At 45.6% G+C, this 24314-nt stretch overlaps 1 protein-coding gene across 6 annotated transcripts in view; it reads left to right on the top strand.

Moving 5' to 3' along the window:
* Positions 1-24314, top strand: part of hhip (hedgehog interacting protein) — a 30114-nt gene that overhangs the window by 973 nt on the left and 4827 nt on the right. The window contains exons 1-13 of one of the 6 annotated variants that reach the window (XM_088372469.1): positions 61-195; positions 3305-3497; positions 6182-6326; positions 6502-6703; positions 10177-10328; positions 10976-11149; positions 11219-11362; positions 11452-11570; positions 12711-12834; positions 13890-14035; positions 14775-14856; positions 20008-20156; positions 20279-22115. In XM_088372469.1, the coding sequence (XP_088228595.1) occupies positions 3413-3497; positions 6182-6326; positions 6502-6703; positions 10177-10328; positions 10976-11149; positions 11219-11362; positions 11452-11570; positions 12711-12834; positions 13890-14035; positions 14775-14856; positions 20008-20156; positions 20279-20475 (1719 nt within the window). In that variant the 5' untranslated portion in view covers positions 61-195; positions 3305-3412 and the 3' untranslated portion in view covers positions 20476-22115. Of the gene's footprint in view, positions 1-60; positions 196-218; positions 495-581; positions 839-3304; positions 3498-6181; positions 6327-6501; positions 6704-10176; positions 10329-10975; positions 11150-11218; positions 11363-11451; positions 11571-12710; positions 12835-13889; positions 14036-14774; positions 14857-20007; positions 20157-20278; positions 22116-22636; positions 22858-23117; positions 23245-24314 lie in introns of those variants that run through there. The other 5 variants (XM_088372471.1, XM_088372470.1, XR_015857838.1 and 2 more) reach the window with 5 other exon arrangements.

A 24314-nucleotide genomic window follows, 5' to 3' on the forward strand; every position in this document is an offset into this window, starting at 1 on the left:
TTTCGAGGGTGGGGGGTTCGCCTTCCGGCTGTACCGTAAAGCGACTTTTGCGTGCGACGATATGTTTTAAAAGCTTTTGTTTACGTCACTTTGGCACCGTTTTACGTTACCTGCCGCTTGGCGCGTCGGCACGGTCGTTGCCATTGGTGACGGCTCTCACGGTTTGGCATCACTCCGGGGGCTTACCGAAGAAAGGTAAGCGACAATAAACCCGGCAGCAACTTATGTTTAACAATTTCACCGCAGTTCGTCGTTTATTTTGTTAGTTTCTCGGGCTAGTCTTTGAAACCAAGTAACTTTTATCAACTGTGCCGTTCTTGAATGTCCCCCACCAACACGTTCACGTCGTAGAAAGTACGGAATGCGACCCGGGAGCTAAATGGCTAAGTAACGTCGTCAATAATGGATTTTCTGTCTCTCTCCGCGCTTCTTATGTGTTATATGACTTGTCCGGAGAGGTTTAACTGACCAGGGACTGAATTGGTTTCACTTGGGTGAGTCAAAAACATACGCACGCCTGTTTAATCTTGTGTTCTTGAATGCCCCTCCAGCGTCCTCATCTCACGCTGCGATTTTCACGTAACGTCACCTGGCAACGTACTTTATGTCTCTTGGACAACTTTACGGGTGTCTCATCTGTTGTTTTGGCAGTTGAGTGAGGTTTTACAAACTGTTCGGTGACGCGAAATAACCAGCGAGCCAAAAACCGAAGCTGTAATGCCGTTCCCGAACGCACCCAACCCCGCTCGGTGTTTTCAGTTCCTAACAACTGACAGCATCTTATCTTGTTTTTCCGGAGTTTTTCCAGACTAGTCTGCGAAGCCCCCCCAAAAATTAGGTGAGTCAACATAACATAAGCGATAAAAAATGTCGTTTTTAAACGCCCATCTATTTTACTTAAAAGCAGGAACGTGATCTGGCTTATATCACTTTAAAACCATTCAATGTTACTTCCTTTCCAGACTATTATCTGCAGGTGAGTCAAAAATGAAATGTGTCATTCTCCAATGACAACTATTTTCATGTTAAACCACTTCTGGAATCATCCAAGGAGGGAGTATATTATCGCATCATTTAATTTCCTCAAGTCATGCAAATAAGCCAGGAGAGAGAGGAGGTTCTTGAGAGGGTTTGAAAGAGTCGACTTCTCCTCCCAGTTACACTGCCCACACACGGAGCCCATTCTGATTATGGCCAAAGAATAACAAGGCCATTGTGTTTGTTGGTTTCACTAATGGGAGAAGCTGGAGAACATCACCCCCCCTCTCTCCCTCCACACCTCTCCTTCCAGCCAAGTGTTAATGCCTTTGGGAGTGTCCCCCCTCCTCTTTTGCCAACCAACTTACACCTATTCCCCCGAGGACAAGTGTTTTGTTGGAGCTTAGAGTCGCCTACATCACTGCTGCCACTGACTGAATGACAAGTGTTTCTTTTCAAACGAGTGGTTGCGTAGCCTAACAGTGCTGCAAAGGAGATTATATTTGGTTAAAATGGGGAAAAAAAGTATTCAAATGTTAGATTGATGCGTTGCAGGCAAACTTGGCAGTCCGTTTGTACCACAACCTATGGACTCCAATATGTGACAGGTCACAGAAATCAAAGTCCTCATCATCATCTCTGAGTAAATGTGTCAGTTGGCCTGTTGGAAGCAACGAGCGATTTGGGTCTTTACTTGGTGCTCCAACAGAAAAAACTCAAATGCCCGAACGTCATGGCGATGGAAATGAGGTGTAGTGAGGTGTGTGATATGCTGACATCACACATTAGAACAGGTTGGCATTCAAAAATGTTTATATCTACGGCATCGTTTCCCCCAAAATATTAGTCCAGTGCCTCGTTTCTTTTCCGACATCATGTCATTGATTTTTTTTTGTTTGTTTGACTACCATCAAGAAAAAAAGGACACAAACACAAAGCCTCGCTTGTTTGGTTTTCTGCGAGGACGCAAATTTGGCATCAGTCCCGGCAACATATGGACATACGGCTGAGAGCACACGAATGTTACTCGCGGTGGAACCTTTGCCAGCTCACGCCACTCGGAATCACGAGGCAATTTACTAGAGCGGGAAGGCAGGCATGCCCACCACGCTGCGGGACGTACGCAGGAACACGTGGGTGGGGATTGAGCTTTCCTTCTAAGGCAACAGAAACCATTTTTTTTGTTCATTAACTCCACAGGCTATGTTTTCAGTTTTTACATTTTTAATGGCCATAAAAGTAAGAAAATAATAAGCACAGAAAACCTATTCAACACTGCTCTAACCTTGACCTCCATGTCACGCTTGAGCTAGCAGCCTAGCCGCTAGCTAGCACTACTATATTGTTAGCTTTCAACGTGACGGCTCTGGCGGGTCCAGCTACCTTTTCCCCGCTAAACACGGCTCATTGGCATTTTGTTCCCTAATCAGGCAAACATGTAAGGCATCCTTCTTCTGGCCTTGGGTCCTCGCAGCTAATTGATTTGGACAGACTGCTAATTTGTTGATAGCAGCGAGAGGGAACGATGTGGCGCTCTATCTCTCCATTTGTGTTTACACATGGACCTCACACGGCGCAAAGTAATGGCAGCCTTGCTCTGCCTCTGCCCAAGTGGCAACCGCTCTTGACCCAGACCAGATTACATTGTGTTTGGTTGCAGCTAATTTGCTACATAAATAATCCCGCTCATTTCTTTTCGGATTAACTCCCGGGCTACTAACGATCCCCCCCTCCCGAAGTCGAGCTTGTAATTTTTTGCTTCCTTAGTGTCGCGTGGCTGCGAGTTGTTAAAAAAAAAAAAGGATATTTGGCTCCAGACGGCCTAATTTACTGTGTAACTTTATGTGGGGTTTGGCTACTAGTAGCAATTAGCTGAGTGCTTTTTTTTTCTGCATTCTTTAGCACACAATTTGACAATGTTAGCATTGGACATAAAACAAAACAAGAACAACGCAGTTGCTTATTAGCACCATGACTTTTCCGTTTATTAGTCTTCTTGTACCTTGACTTGTCTTTCTCGATTACCTAACTTGCGTCCACTTAAAATATCTCGTATACTTTTTCGCCGAACCACCAATTCCGCTTTAATCAAGCTCATCTGGGAAAGTCATTATCAAAGCTGACAGAAGGTGATGTAATCGAACGGACAGAAGGAATAACAAACGAGAAGTTTCCCAGCTAAACGAAAGCTCAAATGTTTATTTCACTTCAATCTTATATGCATAATTATTTGGAACAGGGTGTAGACAGCAAACAGGCCAAGCAGTGCGCTGCCTTTTTCCAACGCTAAACATTAATCAGTCATCTATGTGTGTGTGGTCTCCAGATCTTCTCCACCAACAACACAGAATGCGGCCGTCTGCTGGAGGAGATCAAGTGTGCGCGCTGCTCCCCCAACGCGCAGGTGTTGTTCAACCCGTCGGAACCAGGCAGGATGCCACACAGGGAGCCCGACCTTCCTCGGCTCTGCCAGGACTTCTGCCGCGAGTTCTACTACACCTGCCGGGGACACGTACCGGGTAAATAATCCCCGCCGAGCGTCTCTGAATCACACGCCTTTGTTTGGTTACCTTGTAAGATTCACTCGCGAGTCGGTCAGATGTTCCGTGCGGATTTATTTATCCAGCGCTTTACCTCATCTGACCTCACCTTCATTTGTTGATGACCACCCCTCGTTTGTTTGCTAGCTTGTCCGCCCTTTTTTTTTTTTTTTATTTGTGTTGCTTTTCAACGCCCTTGTATCTTTTCGGTTGCCAGCTTATTTGATTAACCTGACAAACACGGACATGTTGTCCCGGCCTTGATTGTCACAACCACACACGTGCACAAATTTGTGTGTTTTTTTTTTTTTTTTTCCCCTGACATCAACGTGGTAACCAAGATGGCGCAGGTGGATGTGGAAACAAACGAATATGACGAGCGCAAACAAAAAATAACACAAGCCCAAGTGAGCGGAGTCATAGGGCAAGAAACTGCTGCCAAATTTAAAAAATATTTTCTCACAGTGATATTTAAATATATCAATTTTGGGGTGAGATTTTTGTAACACATAGTTTTTCTTTTTTTGTAAATTTCCAAGAGGCTAAGTGTTCCAGTTTGCCCATAATTTTCTTTTATGAGCAGGTACCACTTTTCCAAAGATCAGCTTTTGCAAGTGAGTCTGTAAGTTCCGCGCGTTCCAAAACATGACCCAATAGCCTACGCTACAAAATATCAAACATTGCGACAGAACCCGTCCTTGTCTGCACATGCTGGCGGGCACATGCTGCGACATTAGCTCATGGCGCGTAGAGGAGGCGCGGTTGGGTTGCGAGTTACTGCCCGGGAGCTGACACACATGTGGGCTCAGGGAGTCAAAGCCCAAAAAAAAAAAAAGGCTGAAAAGACGAGCCCCCCCTCCCCTTTCTCCCACCCCGTGTTGTGCGCCTTCTCCACGGGCCACAGATCAGCATATGTGGTGACGAATGACACATTTATTTTTCTACAAAGCCAGTGTGTATGTAAAACTGCTGAAGTGCATCAAGATGTCAAGTACTTGGGCCGGGCCACCCAGGTTGCCTTTGGAAGATAACCAGATGGAAGCTTCAGCGCCGGGGAGCCACGAATATGGACAAGGCTCTGTCTCTCTCTCTCTTTCTCTCTCTCTCTCTCTCGCTCTCTCTGTCACGCTGCCTCTCACTCGCTCATTTGCTCTGTTCAAATTTTGTTTTTGTACTCGTGTGGGTTCTTATTTTGTATTTATTCATCAGTTTATGTATTTTATAATTTTTCATTTTTAGTTCGTTATATCTCAGCGTGTTGAGATTTCCTAATTATTACGTCTTCAAAATTAAATTGGTTTTCTGGAAATCACAATGTCCCAGAAGTGCTGCCGCTTCGGCTCACTCTTGACCTTAGCTGGCCTAATTCGGAGATGATTTTTAATGGACAGTTGACCCTATGTGCCAAGGGAGTGAACCCACCTCTGCACAGAATCTGTGAAATTTCCTCAAGGCAAATTTAAAGTCAGGACAGGCTGGAAAGAAGTTGGAAATTTGCAAGTCGACTTAACTCCCCATTCCGCGTCATTACCATTTGTACAGAAGGATGACCTGGAAACCTTGGCTATCATTTACGTCGTGCCAGCACTTGTGTTCCCCTCCATTAGTTCTCACTCCCACCTTCCTACCGTCACCATTCCCGCTTACCCTTGCACTCCCTCGCCCGAGCCGAGTCGAGCTCCCACGCCAGCGTGCTTAAGATAACTGCGGACACAAGCGGGCGGGCGGTTTGTGTTCCTGGGCCACTTTGATCTCCATCTTGTGTTTAGATGTTCGGGGGGGGGGGGGGTATCCTATCACCTCCACTTTTTGCTGCGGTCAGCCCTCGCAGTGGCACATGAAAGGTGGGGGTCGGGGTGGGACCCTGTTTGTGTTTTTATCCCCCCCCCCAACCGTCCAAAGGAAACAGAATTGGCAAGATTGTTTTTTAACTCGCTAGGGGGGCTCCCGAGGTACTGCACACTAAGACTAATGTTGTGCCGGTCCTGTTTTTTTAAGCGTGCGGTTGAGATCTCAGTTTTGCGCTCAAAGAGAAATACGGATACGGTGCATAAAAACTTAGCGGTGTGGCAAAAATCCGAATTCGCTCCTTACCTTGATTTTCAGGTCACCTCCCGGTTCACACCGACGGTCGCGGCTCTCCACATCGACCTCCCAGATTGATACGTGATAGTTTTGTTTTAAAGAGAATATTAATATCCTAAACACGCGCTCCGTCCTGTTTAATATATACCGAAGGCCAAACATTTTCCAATCTCCAAAAGGGTCTCGGTTTCTGGCTCGCCCGCCTTGCAATCATGTCAAACTGACAGCTGGTGTACATTGTCAATAAATGTTTTTCGCAAAGTCGGCAATTCATTATTCGATATGCACAAACACGCTCGGCGTTGGCCAAAATCATGTCACTGTAAATTATAGTCTCTCGCCTCCTCGCAGTTTTAGCCAGAAAAACCTTGTCCGCGTTTGGTTTGGCCCGCTGTCTCTTTTTCTCTGCGCTTTGGTTAGACCCAACAAACACATATCGTATCTTTTTGCCACTTTCTGTCCACCGCTTGCCTCGTCTTTCTTCTCCAGTCAACAGCAAACGCCCGTTCGTTGCATTTTCGCTCTGCCCGCTTTATCAAACGTACCCGCCCGTATTTCATTTGATTTTATTTGTGCAGAATTGTTCCAGGCCGACGCGGACGAGTTCTGCCAATACTACGGTCGACGAGACGCGGGCCTGTGCTTTCCAGATTTTCAACGAAAGCAAGCGCAGGGCCAAGATTCCAACTACTTGGGAGATGAGAAAATGGAAGATATCAGCAGGTTTGTGGCCACAGTTTGTTTTCGTTCTAGGGTCCGACTCGGGCGTTAAATCTTCGGCGAGTTTTGTTCGCGAAGGGCCTTTCCCTCACAAAATGCAATTGAATATCAAACACCCCCATTTTATTTCTTTACCTTCTCCTCTGTCTGCCCTTCTTGTATCTCCGCCATTGCCCAGGAAACACAAACACAACTGCTACTGTGCCCAGGAGGTGTTGAGTGGTCTGCGACAACCTGTGGCCGCGGTGCACTGCGGCGACGGATCCCAGCGCCTCTTTGTCTTGGAGCGGGAGGGATTCGTCCGAATACTCACCCACGACCTTCAGCTGCTCAAGGAGCCCTTCCTGGACATCCACAAATTGGTGCAGAGCGGCCTGAAGGTAAGGAGGAGCCGGCCGCCAGTAACGTCTCCCTTGTTGCCTGCTCGCTATTAGCCTTGCAATTATATCGTTATGCCAAACAAGAAACCATTCATCAAACGTGACGGCGGCCAATCATTGGGCTATTTTCTGCTAATTAACTGTACATACAGCTTGCATTGTGCTGCTGAGCCGTTCGTTCGCTCGCTCGCTCACTCTCACAAGATGGCTTAATGGACCGCTTAATCTATCCCACATTGTTCATCTGAGGAGTCACGCTGCAAAAAAATTGTACGATTTGGGAGTTCTGGAAAAAATAGGCCTCAATAGTCAAACAAGAAGATATTTTATCATATCAAAATAGTACATAGAAATAACCAGGTTAAAAGATTTTGTTTTAGAATCTGGTTAAAGTGGAAGCTAACTAAGCTAGCCTACAAGAGTTTGAAGTTTCAGCCGCACAGGCAAGGAGCGATGGGAAGTGTCCTAAATTCTTCAGATTGCATGCGGAGATGGCATTGCCGGGATATTTCAAGGGTGAGGAGGAAGGGGTGCACACGCTCCCGGACAGGAAGTTTGTTCCCGCACGCATGCCAGTCACAGTTTGTTTACAGGGAGTCAAAGCAAGCAAAGCTTCTGAATATCTAAGTGGCCCCTCGCGGGTCCCGCTCGGCATGCTCCGTCTTCCCCTTATCGTCGGCATCATCGCTGGATGTGCATGAAGCCATCGTTATGACGATCCGATCCCGCGAGTCTTGTTCTGCCAGCCTCGGCCCCCCCCTCCAGCCACGCAAAATGGCGAAGGTGTTTACCCGCAGCATCAACAGGATGGAGCTGCCTTCAATATAGAGTCCCCCCCCGCCCCCCTAGAGAGGAGCCAGATAACCACTTTATCATCAGTCCCATGCACATGCTTTGATTGTAATGCCCTGTGTTTCCTTCTCCCACTCCCCCAACACTCCCGCTCGCTCCTTCTATGGACGCCCACCCTCCTCGCCGTCCCCTCCGTGTGCCAATTAAGCTGCAGCGAAACAATGGCGTGCCGCTTCAGCTGCGGGCTGCATGCTGCGCTGTGGGTGTTCCGCCTGTAATTCGATCTCTGTACGCTTGTCCCCGCCGCAAATGCGCGCCATCCTCAGTCGTCCTCGCCGCGACTGCTTGATATTTTCCTCCCTCACCTCTAATGTGATTGGACAAGACTCAGCTTGAATGTATTTACTTGCAGCTGCAGCTCTTTTTTTTTTTTTTCTTTCCTGAGGGACAAAAAAATGTCACTGCCAATTTTTGGGCTCGTTATTTGTGGAAATTAGTCAACTTCTTCCTTTGGTATGTCAACATACCGCAACGAAGGCCATTGAAAAGATGTTTTTTGTTCGAAGGAGAAGCAGATGATGTGCATGCGAGTCGTTTTTCCATTACAAAGTGACGTCGCCAACTGCTGGCCCGGGAAGCGCAATACATCGATTTTTGGTGGCTTGTCCATCTGTACGTTCCCATTTTTTTTTGCTAGACCTGCGTTATGGAGTCTTTGCCAAAACTATACAACCCCCCCCTCCTCATCCTTTCCTCAAGCTTCATTTTCAAAGCCGGACCCCCCGGAGAACACAAGTGGAGGGAAAGGAGGAATGCAGCAGCAGGTGTTTGTGACAAATGAAAAGATAATACCTTGAAAGATTCCTTCGGAGCACTGCCTGACTGCAAGTGTGCTGACAGATGCTGTATTTAGTGCTTACATAAAGGACTGGCTGTTGTACAATGAAGCAATCCAAGTTATTAGCAAGGGAGCAAATCGTTCATTGGCTCGCAACACTGTTTATTCAGGGTGTCGCCCCCTTGGCCTCGGATCACGGCCTCTTCGGAATTGCGGTTACCTTTGGTTTATTTTAGGGATGTGGGTCAGTGCATCTCCACATTCAACATACGGACACGGCTATAAAACATCCTGACACAATTGGCGGGGTACAAGTCACCTTTTCTTTCTCGCCCCCCCTCCAAAACCCGAATTTGAGTTGAGTGAGCTGCTGTCTGACTCTCACGTATCGCAACAGCTTTCACAACATCAATGAAACCCACGAGGTTGTCGGTGGGGGTCTCAGTTCTTGCTCATCGGTACTCCTAGAACATTCCAGGGTGCCGCGTCATCCTTTTTGATTCCACATGTGGCCGGCGTAAGTGTCTGCGTACACGTTACGCCATCCAAACAAGACTGCGAGCGGTGGAGTAAACCTCACAACATCCATCTTGATTATTTAGATGTGTTGCACGACCTTTTGGCCGGAATATTAAAGGGCGCATGTCAGCTGGAGCCGATCCCGGTCGACTCTGGGCGAGTCGCAGGATACACCCTGGACTGGTTGTGAGCCAATCCCAAATTGCCGAGTAATAGATGAGAAATAAAACAGAACCACTCATTTTTGGAGAATGTTCATTTTTGTCATATTTTTACGAGTGAACTGCGATGACGGAATCTTTCTGCCTCCACCTTGATCGAATTCGCCAAAATGATGTTCAAGCATCTGCGCCACAATTTAGACACACTTTCAGACGGTCTGAAGTTCTGTCTGTATTCAGCCACCAAATTGTCAATCCCCTGGTCTGTCCGTTTTTACACCCAAGTCCACTCTTTTGCGGAGAAGAGCGCCACGTTAATGACCAAGCCGACCTGCTCCGGCCTAGCTTGGCGCGATTGTTGATTATTACAGCAAGCGAGCGAGCAATGACGGCGAGACCACCAAGGTAGCGGCAGAGCTGCCTCTGGGGCTGAGACAAAGGTTTACATATTACACAAGCAATTTAGATGTTTTCTAAACATGTTGCCAAGACAGTGGGAATTGGCAGCCCCTTCCTTGTTTAGTATTTTTTTTCCACCCCCCCCCTCCTTTTCCCCTGATGATGTGAATTTTGCATGCGTTTTGTGTAAACCCACGAAGGGGCGCGGTGCGGCCGGGGTGGTACGGAGTTGAAGCACTCTGCACTTTTGTGCTCTCTATGAACTGTGAGCGAGCTAATAAATTCTTTGAGCCACTCAGCGCCGCATTCACGGATATCCCCCAAAGATTACACACACAAATCACCGCACAATAGGGGGCCACCTCGAAGGGCCCCGGGGCGTCCTGGGAGGGGCGCGGTGGGCGGCTGCGGGGACCCAGATCCCCGAGGACAAGCGCGCAGAACCAAGAGGAGTGGGCGGGGTTGGAAGAGGAGCCGCAAACGGCTGCGCTCGGAGTCAAATGCTTTATAATGGCGGGTAATGGTATATTCAAGGAGCTCGGTGGAGGTGTGAAGTGAAACAGGCGATGGTTTGAAAGGGAAGAATGAAAGAATGCCAGGGGTGTCAAAGGGAATGTGATGGAGAAATAAAAAGGGGGATTAGAGAGGGGGGGGCGGTCAGGGGAGGGGGGGGGGGGCTGATTCGGAACCCACACGACCAAGGAGAGGCCGAGGCGGGACATAATTAACTCCTGGATCTTTTGTGCTTTGCCATCTGACTGCAGGGCAGAGATGAAAGGGGCCTGCTAAGCCTGGCATTCCATCCCAATTATAAGAAGAATGGCAAGCTCTACGTCGCCTACACCACCAACCAAGAGCGCTGGGCCATCGGACCGCACGACCACATTCTCCGCGTTGTGGAGTACACCGTGTCCAGGTAACGCGGGGAGCACGCTGATTGCAAACACTCCAAAAGAAACAACTAATGGGCTCTTTGCACATAATCTTTTTCCATCTCAGACATATATTATCTTTAAGTATGTGATTTTATGCTGTAATATAACTGACTGTAAAACTTTCCAGAAAAAGGTGTTAAGGAGCAGTAAAAAGTCGGTGGATCTAAAGTATGCAGCTGTTCGCTTGAATGATAAACGATTGGTGGAGAGAGAAAAAAAAGCGTCTTCTCTCAATCACACCAGTCCATTTGCCTTAATGATCTAATCTTAATGACAGTTTTGGCACGCCGTCCCGCGGACTGACTGCGGCGCACGGGGCCGTTACTCAACTCGAGGATTTGATGGCATTTTTACAGCGTCGTTATTTTCTTTAGAAAGCTGTTTTTCTTTCCTTTTTTTTTCCGGGCAAATTGCGAGACCTTTAGACACTCAAAATAAGCGAGGATGAAATGTTACTCCTCCTAGTGTAGCCAAAGACTCACTTTGCAAGAGACTGCGTGATGTCATCACCCGCCCACTGTCTGCCTCATGTCTCAAATCATCTTTCCCCATTGAAATGAATGGAAATGCCATTAATTTGTCCCAGACTCACTTTTTGACGCAGGATCTTTTTTTTTTAATCCCTCAGAAAGAACCCAAACCAGGTGGACATTCGGACCCTCCGGGTCCTGATGGAAGTAGCCGAGCTGCACCGGAAACATCTGGGCGGGCAACTGCTCTTCAGCCCCGAGGGTCTGCTGTACATCATCCTGGGGGACGGAATGATCACCCTGGACGACATGGAGGAGATGGATGGACTCAGGTGAGGAAAGGTCCAAAGGTATCAAGACATGAAGGTCATCCAAAGCCTAAAAGGTGCGTTGGTGCGCAGTGATTTCACAGGGTCCGTGCTCAGGGTAGACGTGGACACGGATGGCTGCGCGTCCCCCTATTCCATCCCGCGGGACAACCCGTACTTCAACGGCACCAACCAGCCACCGGAAATCTTTGCGCAAGGTTTACACGACCCAGGCAGGTTGGTCAAACGCAAAAAAATATTTTTTTTAAGTTAAGCGCACTCGTGCCGTTCTGTGTTCCTTATTTTCTGGGTTCTGTGTGGTGTAGGTGCAGCGTGGACCGGATCCAAACGGAGAACGGGAGCCTCCTCATGCTCTGCACGGACGCCAGCGGTAAAAACTCCACCACGGGAAGAATTTTGGAAATTCACAAAGGGAAAGATTACGGTGAGTTCCAGTAGAAATGTCTCTAATGTGCAAAAAAATGTCTCTAATGTGTATAAAAAAGAATTTTGTCGAGAAATCTGGATAGACGCAACATTCTGGGAAAATTTTGAGACGTCCTTGGTACCAACTCGTCGAAGTGTGGCGTCAAAGCACTCTTTTAAGAAACAGAAGAAATTTATCATGATGAAAATGTGCCTTTTTTGCCCAAGATTTTGGCTTTAAATTGAGAACAAAAAAAATTCCCCCACCCTCATTTTGTAAGAACACAGCAGTTTGGCAACACGTTGAGAAACAATTCAGGACAGCTGCCAAGGTACAGAAGGTTATACATGTAAAAATTTTAGAAGTGCCAGAGAAATACCCCCCAACACACACACACAAATTCACTCACTCGGAACCCCTGTGTGCACGGAGCACAGAAACGCCAAAAGCAAAATTGCATCCACACTGTGAATTTGGATCTGTCTACAGCAATAACCACAAGGTTGACGGCTTAGCATTGTTGAAAACACAAATCTCAGCGGGGTTCCTCTCACAATGAGCGGAAAAAAAAAGGCAAATGGCCGTCTTGACCATTTTTAACCCACTTTCCTTCCACTGATAAATTAACGGCTGTTTGTCTTAATAATGACGACTTTGGCAACCCAAATGTCTACTTGACCCCCTTGAGGGATGCTTCGCCACAGGGGCCAATTATCTAAACTGGAAAGTCATTGCCGTGGGGAAATCAACACACCAGCCGCCATTCACATTTCCCATTGCCAAGACCACAGCGCTCCAAAAATAAGTCTTATTACATCAGCGTCAAACTTATGAAGCGGACAGGGGGACAATGCGGACGTCTGCCAAAGTCCATGTGGTACTGAGAAGATGCGGACCCAAAATGGCTTGTTCCACGAAAACCTTCAGAAAAAGCTCCACTGTCGTATTTAATGGTCATCGCTTTATTGTTGTCGTTTGGCTTCATCATTCTCACAAACTATAATTATAAAATTAGTTCCTCAACGCCCCTTTCCGCGCAAAAAGTAAAACTTTTTATTAAAATGCAATTTAAAAAAAAAAAGTTATCTTAGGTTGTTTTTTTCCTCAAAGAATGATTTTGTTCTTCTAATATTTGCTCCTCTCCTTCATACTGCGCAGAGAACGAACCTTCCGTCTATGACCTGCAGTCCATCGGAGGAGCGCCCCCAGTGGGCGGTTTCATCTACAGGGGTTGCCAGTCCAGACGATTGTACGGCAGTTACGTGTTTGGAGATAAGCTCGGGTAAGGCACAAACCATATTGCGTCCAAATTGTGGCATGTTTCAGATTGGGGACCATCTTTTAGAGGAAGGGTGCTGCTGTTTTGGTTGGCAACAGAGTTCAAATGGTGTGTTTTGTGTCACCAGCATTTGTGTTCCTGCAGGAGGCAACTATGATCGTTTTTGAGAATGTTAGATTTGCAGACGTCACCACTCTCCATTCTCACCCTCGTCAATCTGTCCCTTGCATCATGCGGTGAATACAAAGTTCCAGCAATGTGTGGGTGGGGCCGGTGGGGAACGTCGGTATTGTGTTACTCTTGCCACAGTGGCCTGGCCAGTTGGGTGTAAACGGAGACGGGACATCCTGCCTTGCGCTGTTCACACTCTTCTTTGGTTTGTAATTCATCCTCATTTGCTGATGTCAAAGACTGACGCTCCAAGAGGCAAAGAGGAAGTCAATAACGGTGAGAAATTTCCCTTCGTTGCAGGATCTTCGGGATTGGGTTTGGAACCGTGCGCGGTGGCTGAAATTCTGTTCCAATTTGCGGATGTGTTGTGAATCTTGCGATTGAACAAAACCTTCCCGGTGACGCAACGACGGTCTCTAGTGGCATCATGCGGGTCTGTGGGAAAGGAAAATGGTTCGAGTGGTAGCCAAATCATGTGCAAGGATTAATTCATTATTATAATATAAGATGGCATATTTCCACAAATAAACACCTTGTGATCGACAACTCCCTTTTGTGTAATGATCTCAGTTCGAAGATGCTAATGTCGTCACACAAAATTGCTGTTTGAACTCAGTGGCTAACCAAAACAGCAGCACCTAACGTAGTGTTCCAGTGGACAGACGGGTGGTCACTGTAACTTCAATCCTATGTTGCATGCACATGTAGCACCAACGTTTTGGCTAATAATTGTTTCAAGGAAGTACGGGATTATTGAGATTATTTATTCATTCAACTGGATGACATAGCCAATAAATAATTGACACTTCAGTTGGAGTGGAGCTCACGTACTTCATGGCTCCAAGACTTGACTTGTTTTGTTCGCTCCTATCTACTGTTTATCTCAGCAACCTGCGGATTCTCCAGAAGTCGTCAATAACGCCGTCGGCAGCAAGCGAGCAGTGGCAGGAGAAACCGCTTTGTCTGGGCTCAGCCAGCTCCTGCGGCTCCACGCTGGTCGGACACATCCTGGGATTCGGAGAAGACGAGCTGGGTCAGTGCGGCCGTGACGAGGCGTACAGTATTTTACGAGTCACTTGCCCTTATGCTTGACCAGTCACAGGGCGCCGTTAACTTTTTCGGAATTCCCGTGCGCGAGCAATTGGAGATAAGCAAAGTTACCATCCGAGGGAGGCGTTTATTTTGTCAGCGGATGACTCGACGGCTTTCTATTCAAGGGACGGCCACCATTTGAGGAAATACGGTTTTGACTTTCAATCAGCCAGCAGGATATTAAATGCATACTTCCTGATGGATTAAATGTCATTGCTATAAAACATCACGCAAAGGCCTCCCATTTTGCATGCTGGGCCACCTACGGCGCAATGTTTTGCACGGGTGTAGTGTGTTACCGTCAATTTGGGAGCACTCGGGTGAAGTGAGGTGAGCGGCCTAATGTGATACAGAACTTTATACCAGCTGCGGCCCACCAGTCATCGGCGGGGATTACAAACTGTCGGCTGCAGTGTTTCTGATTAAGTCAAGCGCTCGCTCAACAACAGCCATCATAAATGTTTGATCGCCGCTCTCGCGCCAGCTGTCACACTCGCCCTTTTTAAGGAGGTATTTCCATTCCCGGGCGGGCGGGCGTCCCAAAAGGCACGGGGACCCCGCAGACACATGTTTACACTTTGTCCCCTTATGGAATTCTGCTGTTCTTCATTAAACCATCCCGGCGTGCTTCCCGCTCGTGTTTTCCATGCACCCGTAAAACATCTTCCATTTTGTTTCAGGTGAAGGCTACATACTGGCGAGCAGTAAAAGCATGGTGCAGTCGCAAAGTGGCAAACTCTACAAGTTGGTGGACCCCAAAAGGTACGCGTCAAAACACTTCTTCTAGACTTCCACACTTGCCGCTCACCATAATCATTTGCATTACGGTTCTCCTAAAGTTGCTCAATTCCCAAACTGCTGAATTAAAACAAAAAAACAAAAACCCCCTTTTAACATTTCATCAGAGATGGCGCACCCATTCTACCCCGTTAACAACCTAAAAAACAAAAAACCCCGATGATGATTAAAAACATCGGGTTCTGCCCGTGGAATCGGATCACGGCGAGAAAAATCAGGCACAAGCGAGTCAAGGTAACAGATGATGTCTTAGTAAAGAAATAAAATTCAATAAAAATAATAAATAAATAAAATAATCAAACATTCACCACACGGGAAAACCATAATATAAATGTGTCATTTTAATGACAGGTCAGCCTTCCACTTTTAAATCTCACGTACACATACCGCAGATTGGGAATCCGATCACTCGGGTGCAAACATATGGTGTTGGCTATCACATTTTTTCGTAAGCTACCGGTAAGTGTAAGCTGCCGGTCGGTGTGTGCAGTCGGTTGTGTCCTTAAATATCTTCGGAGAAGCAGAATTAGACGCAGAGGAGCCATAGTGGAAGTGTACCCAATAAATTGGCCGCTGTCACACAATCCCGCGTTGATACAACCCATGAGGCCTCCATTAATCTCCCGTCTTTCAAATCCTAGCCAGTGCCAACGGGTCGTCACATGACGGCCCCGGCCCACGCTAACGCAGGACGGCAACCGGAGAGCGAGCGTTGCGTTTCACTACATTAGTGTCAGGTATTGCTAACGGCGTAGCTGGATGGACGCGCGCCGTAACTGGCAACGTAACCGCACGCCAGTTATTTTCAGAGCGGTCGCACAGAAGGTTTTATTTTGCTGAGAGCGGGGGAAAAACACCGGGACACCTGTTTTCGTCCCACTTTGACACGTCATTTATCTCACTGCGTATGCGCTAACACGGTGTTATGCTAACCTTTTAGTAAGCACTCTCTACTATATTGAGCAAGAGTGTTTTATTTCTTCAACGTTTATTCATGATGCAATCATGAATGCTTGTGACATTAGCAACTGTATTCCATAATTAACTTTTTCAACACAAATTGCCTCATCAACTACAGCTAGCATGCTAGTCTAAATAACATGCTAGCACAAACTGACGCGAATAAATATGCACCTGGAATCGCAAATGAAATGCAGATGAGAAAAATATGAATTGCTTAAACCAAAGAACAACAAATACTTTTATTATTTAAACTTGAGCACATAAAAACAGTCAGTAGACAAGATTTTTAGCGACCAAAAGTACGGTATTGAAATTTGCTGAAGAGCAAACATTCCGTACTCTATAATTGGCACTGACATGGAACGGTGGTATGAAATGGACCACGTCAATTTTCCGCCTTCTGAAATAGCACCAGAAGCCCCTCTTACGCTGCCCGTAAAAGGCGGCATTACATTACAGGCATTTCTTATAGTAGCGGATCATGTTCGACTTCGGAGGCTAAACCGTATGCGACGCGCGCGCGGATTTTGTTTCCATGTCAGCAAACGGGTGGCGCTTAACTCGGAACAGCCGAAAAGAACGGCTCGCCGATGAAATATCTCCTGTTAAATGAAGAGAGACAGATTAAGTAGAAAAAGCAGACTGGGAATCACACTTGAAATATGTTACGCGGCTGATCAGTCGCGGGTGACGACAGTGCCACCCAGGCATCGGCGCAATTAATGACACCGCAGATGTTTCAAAAAGGGGGCCCCGGTGACTCGCTCCGTATTTATGTTTTCTGGCCCCGCCGCTGGATGCGTCGTCGCTCCCCCCCCTCGGCAGAACATTTCTTTCCACCGTGGACTGGACTTGTTTAGTCTGCAGACAAGTTGCAGCAGTCTTTGAAAAATTTATCATAAAATAAGTTTTTGCTACTTTTCTCTGCATGATCACATGTAATTGTCATTTTGAGGAATCTTCACACGTTCCCATTCACAATTTTTTAGACTTTCTGCTAACTGGAAATACTTTGCGGTGCCATCGCGTTGTTATTCTCCTGGTGGATGTTTGGGAACACGCAGAAGCCGTTTGGTAGAGCGCGGACGAAAGGCCCTACAGGGAAACATTAGCCATAAAATCCCTCAGAAGTGTTTGTGTAAACATGTCTTGGGCAGATGACTTCATTTGGAGGTATTTGTTTGTCAGCGGAAGTGCGCCTCCGATAATAAATAGGCCACCATGCGTCGAAAAGCGCTGAATGGGTGGGGGGCTTGTAAAACAACCAGCGATGCTTGGTGGTTTTGCGGCGTGATTGAAGTCATCCAAATTTTTTGCACGTTCTGACAAATGCACAAAATGTCAACATCAGGTCAAGTTTAATCGTGCCAATTTCTGAGTTATTTATTATTATTCTATATTTATTGTTGTATGCTTTTGTTTATATCTTTTGTAAGCCATTCAGAAAATGGATGGTACAAATTTATGATCCTAATTATTGTCTGGTGTCATTAAGACTTGTTCTCATAAAAGAACATCTTCAGATTACGACTTAATTCTCTTAAAATTATTTCACGACACATAACTTTAATGATTCTGCTCGTGACCCCCCTGTGGATGAAGAATAGATGGATGAATTATTTGACAACTTTATTATTTTTTTTCTTGTAAATTACAATTTCATAAACAAATTCTCACATTCTGACTTTTACAACTTAAATCTCATACACCTTATGTGTTCTTTCTTTTGTCACAACATTTCGATTATGCTCTCAGAATTTCATTTTACTTTTCATTGAAAGCCTTTGTGTTTTTTTTTATCATCTTAACATGCTTTCAAGGCTATCCGGGAATTCCCAGTGTGGTCTCTTTTGGCGACCATTGTCGGAGGGTGGCCGTCTTTTGTATCGTCCCTCCTTATTTTAATTGTGCAAGAATATTTACTGTGTATTGTAGCGGCCGCTATTCACACAGCCTTGTCAAAGCGCCGACCACAGCGGAGGTGGTGCAAGATTTAAGAGGCACGGGAAAAGAAAGGGTTTTTTTTTTTTTTTTTCTGCGACACCATGCTGGGAGTTAGCATATCGCGCGCTCGCACAGGCCCGCAGATGTGCACGTTCGCATGTACCCGCCACCCACGCAGTTTATATCTGTACACAGCAAACACAGCACACACACTCAGATAAATACATGCGTATAAACAAGAAGCCGGAGACGTTTGCCGATATGTGACTTGTGTGACGTTGACTGTCAAACAGGAAAAGTTCCTTCCTAAATACTTTGCACGTTGCGCCAACTCAAGAATTTGCCGTCCATCCTGTGGATACGTTCCAGACCTTCCAGCGAGAGGTCAAAAATGCACAGCCATGTAAATATGGTTAATCTGATTTAATTTTCTTTTTTAAAGACACAGTTTGCCAAATAAGAGGCCAAGAGTGCTCGTTTCAAGCTGTCACAATCAGTTTAAAAGAGGCTAACAACAGTTAGCCAAAGAGCATCGCCACTTATTCCCATCATATTTCTGTCAGCATTTTAAAGATATCCTGCCTTCCAACTATCTCATGTATGAGCACTTTCTCGGCTCCCCACCCCGCCCTCCCTCCCTTCCTCCCAAAGTTGCAACATTCCCACAGTGGCTGTTGACCCAGCTGCCTTTGTCAAGTGGCGCTACCAGCAGGTGCTGTTTTCATAGCCACCCTGGCAGTCGTACGCACTGTTTAGTTGCGCCGCTGACCCCTTGCCTGCTATTAACAGTGTTCGCCACGAAAAGCCACCCCCCCCCGTCCCTCCTGCAATCCTCTAGGGAGTCTTTCTCAACTTTTTCCCCCCTTGTTCACTCACTCCCTTTTTTTTAAACGACTGAAGGCCGACAGGGATGGAGTCTAGATCTGGATGCTGATGGGAGCATGGGAATGTACCCTTCCTCCGCCACCATTGTTTGGCATTTAATCATCGAATAAAAACTTTTAGCATCAAGCCAAAGTCTGACACATCCGTGTGTGCCTTTAAGGGGCGTGGCTTTGATGTAATGCATCCGTCATTATCTCCTTAGCCCCACGAACATTAACGCACATCTGCCCGAATTCCTCGACTGATTTCAAAGAGGTTGAAGTAAATTAAACTAAACCCTGGCGCCTGGGTTTTTTTTTTTTATCTACAAGGAGATCTCTCCAGTAGTCGCTCTTAAATCCTATCTCCGGGTTTCCATCCGACTACAGAGTGACCTCCCGGCCGTGATTGATGACGCCTGTCCTTGTGGACAAATTTGCTGACGTCAACGCCGTGGCCTCCAGGCTCTTGATACCCGCAAGAGTCCAGTTACCATTCCCCGGTCACTCGCATTGTGTTGGGCTTTTCGTTCGTCTTTCTTCTGTCGCGTGTGTGCCGGGCACATTTGAACTTAATTATGCACTTGGCGTATTGCTTCCAGATTTGTAGCGCGTGATATGGAATAATTATTTGACAGCCCATTCGCCGATGTGCGTGTGTGGGTCTTTCAGCCTTAATACGGAATGATCACAGCATGTCCCCCCCACTACACGCTCGCTCTTTGCCCAAGTCTTTGCTGTGATGTTGAGTCTGCGGTGGGTCTGGTTTTATTTTATTTTTTATCTGAAGCTGTACTTGTATTCCTCACTCAAGATTTCATACCGCAGGGACAATTTTTAGTACCTTCGCAAAACATAAACGAGAGACCAATCGAAGGCAGTCGCGGTTTCGTTTTTGTTTCATTAACGATGACCCCCCCTCCCCTTACGGTACAAACTTGACGAAGGATTTTTTTGGGTTCACAACACCGCATATTTCGTACGGCACCGCTCCAAGCAAATGTGTTGAATTACACCGTAAGCCGAGGCCAACAAACAAGTTTTGGTTCTGCCCTTGCTTATTGTACGTTGTCTGGCAAAGAACGTTGTAATTCCTTCCTCCTAAAAAATCAAGATGCCTTTGCACGAAAGCTTCTTGGGACAAACTAAAACTGGTTTGGCGTAAGCAGACCATCCATCAGCACTAGTCAAACATAAGTTGGAGTTCCCTACTTTTGGCTCGGTCATCAGGTGGAATCAAGTCCGGGAGACTTTCTTGATAGACATGTCCACCCAAGTTCATGTTCCCCGCCCTCCCCGCAAACTGACTTTGCCCCGCCCCTCTTGTCCCAACTGTTCTTTCCAGACCCCTCATCCCCAAGGAGTGCCAACGTCAGGTGGAGCCTCCTGAGCTGCTGATGACAGCTTGCTCCAGACACTGCAAGAACGGACACTGCACTCCCACCGGCAAATGCTGCTGCAGCCCAGGCTGGGAGGGGCCCTTGTGCCGCATCGGTGAGGCTTGCTCCCTTCAAATGTCTGCTGCTAGGCATTGCAGCTCATAATTTTCCTCCGATTATTTTCAACTTCATCACGACCTAACGTGAGCCTTTCCTGCCCCCCCTCCCCCAATCCAGCCAAGTGCGTCCCAGGCTGTCGCAACGGAGGCGTATGCATGGAGCCCAACAAGTGCCTGTGCAAGAGTGGCTACTCAGGCGACCAGTGCGAGCAGAGCGAGCAGGGCATGCCCAACGACCAGGAGAAGGACGGCCTTCTGGACCACATTATCGACATGACCTCGTACCTCCTTGATCTGACTAGCTACATCGTATAAAGAGACTGCGAGGGGCTCGTCCTCGTCAGCACCTTCATCCCCGCCCTACACGAATCTACCTAGCGCCACCGGCCAACGAGGTATCCTTTTTTTAATTTTTTTTTTTAATTTCATTTTGCCCACGCTGACAAGAGAAAAAAAAAAAAGGATCTCCATCACAGCTGCCTTTGACATCATTGGACGTTACGGTTTCTCACTGGACGATAAGCTACTTGAGCGCCAGGCCAGGCATCCAAGTCACGGAAAACGCCCGCCAAGACATTTCTGCTCCTCTTTGGGACAAATATAAAAAAAAAAAAAATAACGCAATGGAGCGACCGTTTATTTCGGCGTGATGACTTTTGTTCACAAGACTGCATCCACAACTGTTAGACATTTTCATCGCAGGATGAAGAAAGACGCTGGATTGCTACCCACCCCTGCTCTGCATTCATTACAAAACTTTTCAAAAGTCAAACACATTTGCACAGTTCCGGTCTAACAAAGCTAGCCTCTTTCACACGGAGACCCTGCAAAAGTAAGAGTCATTCGATTAAATCAGTGCTACATGTGACATTTAAAAAAAACAAAAAGCTTTTTGAGTGTTGCAAAATTGGCAGTCGAGACAGGAAATCACACCGTATTTTACGCTGAACACTTTCACACAGCAACACAGCATCTCGCAATCAGACGGCGTGATGATACCGTTGTCTGATGTGAGAATTGCTTCCAGTGAGTGTCAACCTGACCCATCTCAGCAAAAGCGCTTTTACACGGTAAAACAGCGTCTCACAATCAGGAAATGAGATGACATCAGCGTCTGATGTCATAATCGCTTGCAACACAACAAGGCTGGAGAAGTGAAATCCCGGCAGTTGCAGAATAACCTGCCGTCTTTTCGCGGGTGGTGTAAAAGGGGCTAGTGGACGACCAAATCACAAAGGGAAGAAGAGGAGGAGGAGGTAGCGAATGGCGATGTATATTCCCCTATAGAGCTTACCCACTACTACTTAGTATTGCAAAAAAAAAATAGGAAAAAAAAAGCATAGCATTATTATTATTATGATAGAGGGGGGTTTATTTTTCTAAGCGTAATAATATATGGGAGAGATTGGTGTTTATAAAAAATATGTTTTACACTAAGCTTTGTGTCCATTTGGTATACTTGCAGCTTGCTTTTTAAGCGCCCTTCCCCGAAACAATCTACTACACAAAGCGCCACTACAGTTCCACCATGTTGCCGTTTGTTTTTATTCAAACGGTGTTTTTTTTTTGTATTTGTTCACCTCGTTGAGGTGTTGCTGACATAATACGTCTACCTGGTCGAGTCCACAATGGAATTTTTATGCTGTAAAATGAAAAAAAAGGTCTATTTTTTGTTGTTTTTCTTTTTTTGTTAGCACTTAATGTGAACGTTGTTGCATTGTAGCTGCTGAGTCGGCATGGTGTGAATAGAATAACCATTTTCATTATTTAAGTAGTAGTTACACAAAATGAGATAATTATTTAAGTATGTCATTGTACTGTATGTGTGCGTTTTTTTTTTTCTTTCTTTTTTAAAAATTTGTTTTGTATTCATGTATTGTAAATACAACTTAGGGATGATAACTTTCTCTTCAGAAATATCAATATGTCTATTAAAATTTATAGCATGTCTCAAATGTTGCTTTTTAGTGTTTACTTCCAACGGGACAGAAGCACAAACTATGTTGATTTTCAAAAGATGCCAATTTTTTTTTTAAAAAGAGCCCAAGAGGAAAGAAATGAGATATTTATTTGAGGTCTGGCGTTAAATTTTTCACAAGAAACCCTCCTTGAAAACTTTTTTTTATTTTATTTTAATAGCCTGAGAGCAAAAAAGCAAGGATGCTGATAAACACAAGAAAATGTGGGTGATCCTTTTCAACTTCACATTTTTTTGGACGTATACGCACACACACCATGTAGATATTAATTTCCTTCTGAAAATACCAATGAGGTTTTGGCTTGTTTAATGATAGCGAGTGCAGACCACCCACCTCACTGCCTCGCACACACACATCGCAATATTTGCGAGAGGTAATGCAATCCCAGCCTTGTCTATTGGCATCCTTTCCAAACTCTGCAATCTATGTGAGTTTATACATCATATATCAGCTGCATGAATCATCACTTTTTTTAAAAATCATTCTCCCTCACACAGGAGCCTCCGTGGTCCGGTGGTCTATCGTTCCCCAAACAGCACTGGAAATAAACATGGAGGAGGAGGACTGTATACCAAACATTTGAACCGGCTTTAATGTTGTATACAACAACATCAACGTCCTCCATTGATGTTTTCATGCACTTTTTTGGTGATGTTTTGACACAGTCAAAACACCAAAGTCAACCCACAGAGGAGAAGTTATGACCCACCCACGACTGGTAAAAAGCCCCAATATCGTGAGATACAAAATGTATGTTGTTTGGCATAAAACATCCCCCTCCCCAAAGTTGGTTCTGAAATGACCAAAAATGGACTTTGGAATTATTTGGGGAGAGCACAATTTTTCTCTGACCGCCTGAAATATTTCTTAGTTACAAAAATCCATCAAATGCAGCAAAAATGAGCAATGTTGGTATTGAGTGACTGTCAAATGATATTACATATTTGATTTATTTCCTTGTTTGTCATTACATGGCAGGTTCCCGAGCTTGTTTATTTGCCCAGACCTCAATACTGACTCTTGTCCATGAAGTGATGCAATTAAATGTCCCACTGAGGCCCAATCTGTCATGTAAAGACCCCCGTCGCCGAGATTTGGACCACAGGTAAGGCTGACAGTTTGCTGCTTTGCATGAAACCTTTTTAATTAAAAAAAAATGACACCATCAAATTTGGGGATTTTTTAAAAATAAACTGACGATATTTAAGACAGATAGCATTTATTTCTCAATGCTAAATTGCCAATAGGTGCAAAATAGCCCCTTTGACCCCTGTGAAATATTTTTTAAAATTTTTTGGGGGTGGTGGAATCTAGTCAGATGCAACATACAGGTATGCTATGCTACAAATTTCTAAAGCCCTCGATTCAGTAAATTGAGAAAAAGTTGACATATTAAGCTAACATCTCTCCTCCCTTCCCAATTCAAAAACAAATTTCAGCTCAAGAAGGTTGCACTGTAATAGACTTTGGGCTACATGCTAACCTGCCAAGTTGGCTATGCTTTAAAAACAAAATTTCAAACCCACACACAATGACTGAAAGGCATTCAATCAGGCTCCAAAAATGAACACTAAATAAATCCGCTCCCAAAGTGGAGACGCGTAAACAGCACACGGAGAAAATTATTGCCTATTCACTTCTTTCTTGGCGCTGCGCTTTTCTTTGCGCCGCCTTCGCCACAGCGCTAATCCTTGTTTTGGTACACGGGGCCGCCCGCCTGCGTCGCATCCTAATCTGTGCAAAGCTCCGTGTCCAAAGGCTGCTGCCGTGGCGAGCTGGCGGCACGGAGAACACGCTGATGCAAACCACCACAAGGAAAGCAAGGACGTTGTCTCCTACATCTCTAATTATTACATTGCAAATGTTTAAATGACCAAAATGAGTCCGTTCTAAATGATTTTGAAAAAAAAAAGTGCTAAATGCATGGCACAGTGAATTTATTAGGATTTTAAACAAATATAATGCAAAAAGAAAATCATGATTTCAACCAAATTAATCAATTTACCCCCAAAAAATTCATTGGATTTAAAGAAAAAAAGTGGAACTTTACTCAAACAAAAAAAAAATGATGGAAGATCCGACAAAAATAGTGCTAATGATGAAAAAAATTATAGCAAAAAACATAATTTGGGGAAAATATATATATAAGTAGCTCTCCATCTGGTGGACCTCCAA

This window comes from Syngnathus floridae, chromosome 4 (assembly GCF_059516105.1).
Source record: "Syngnathus floridae isolate MCC-2025c chromosome 4, RoL_Sflo_1.0, whole genome shotgun sequence".
Lineage (NCBI taxonomy): Eukaryota > Metazoa > Chordata > Actinopteri > Syngnathiformes > Syngnathidae > Syngnathus > Syngnathus floridae.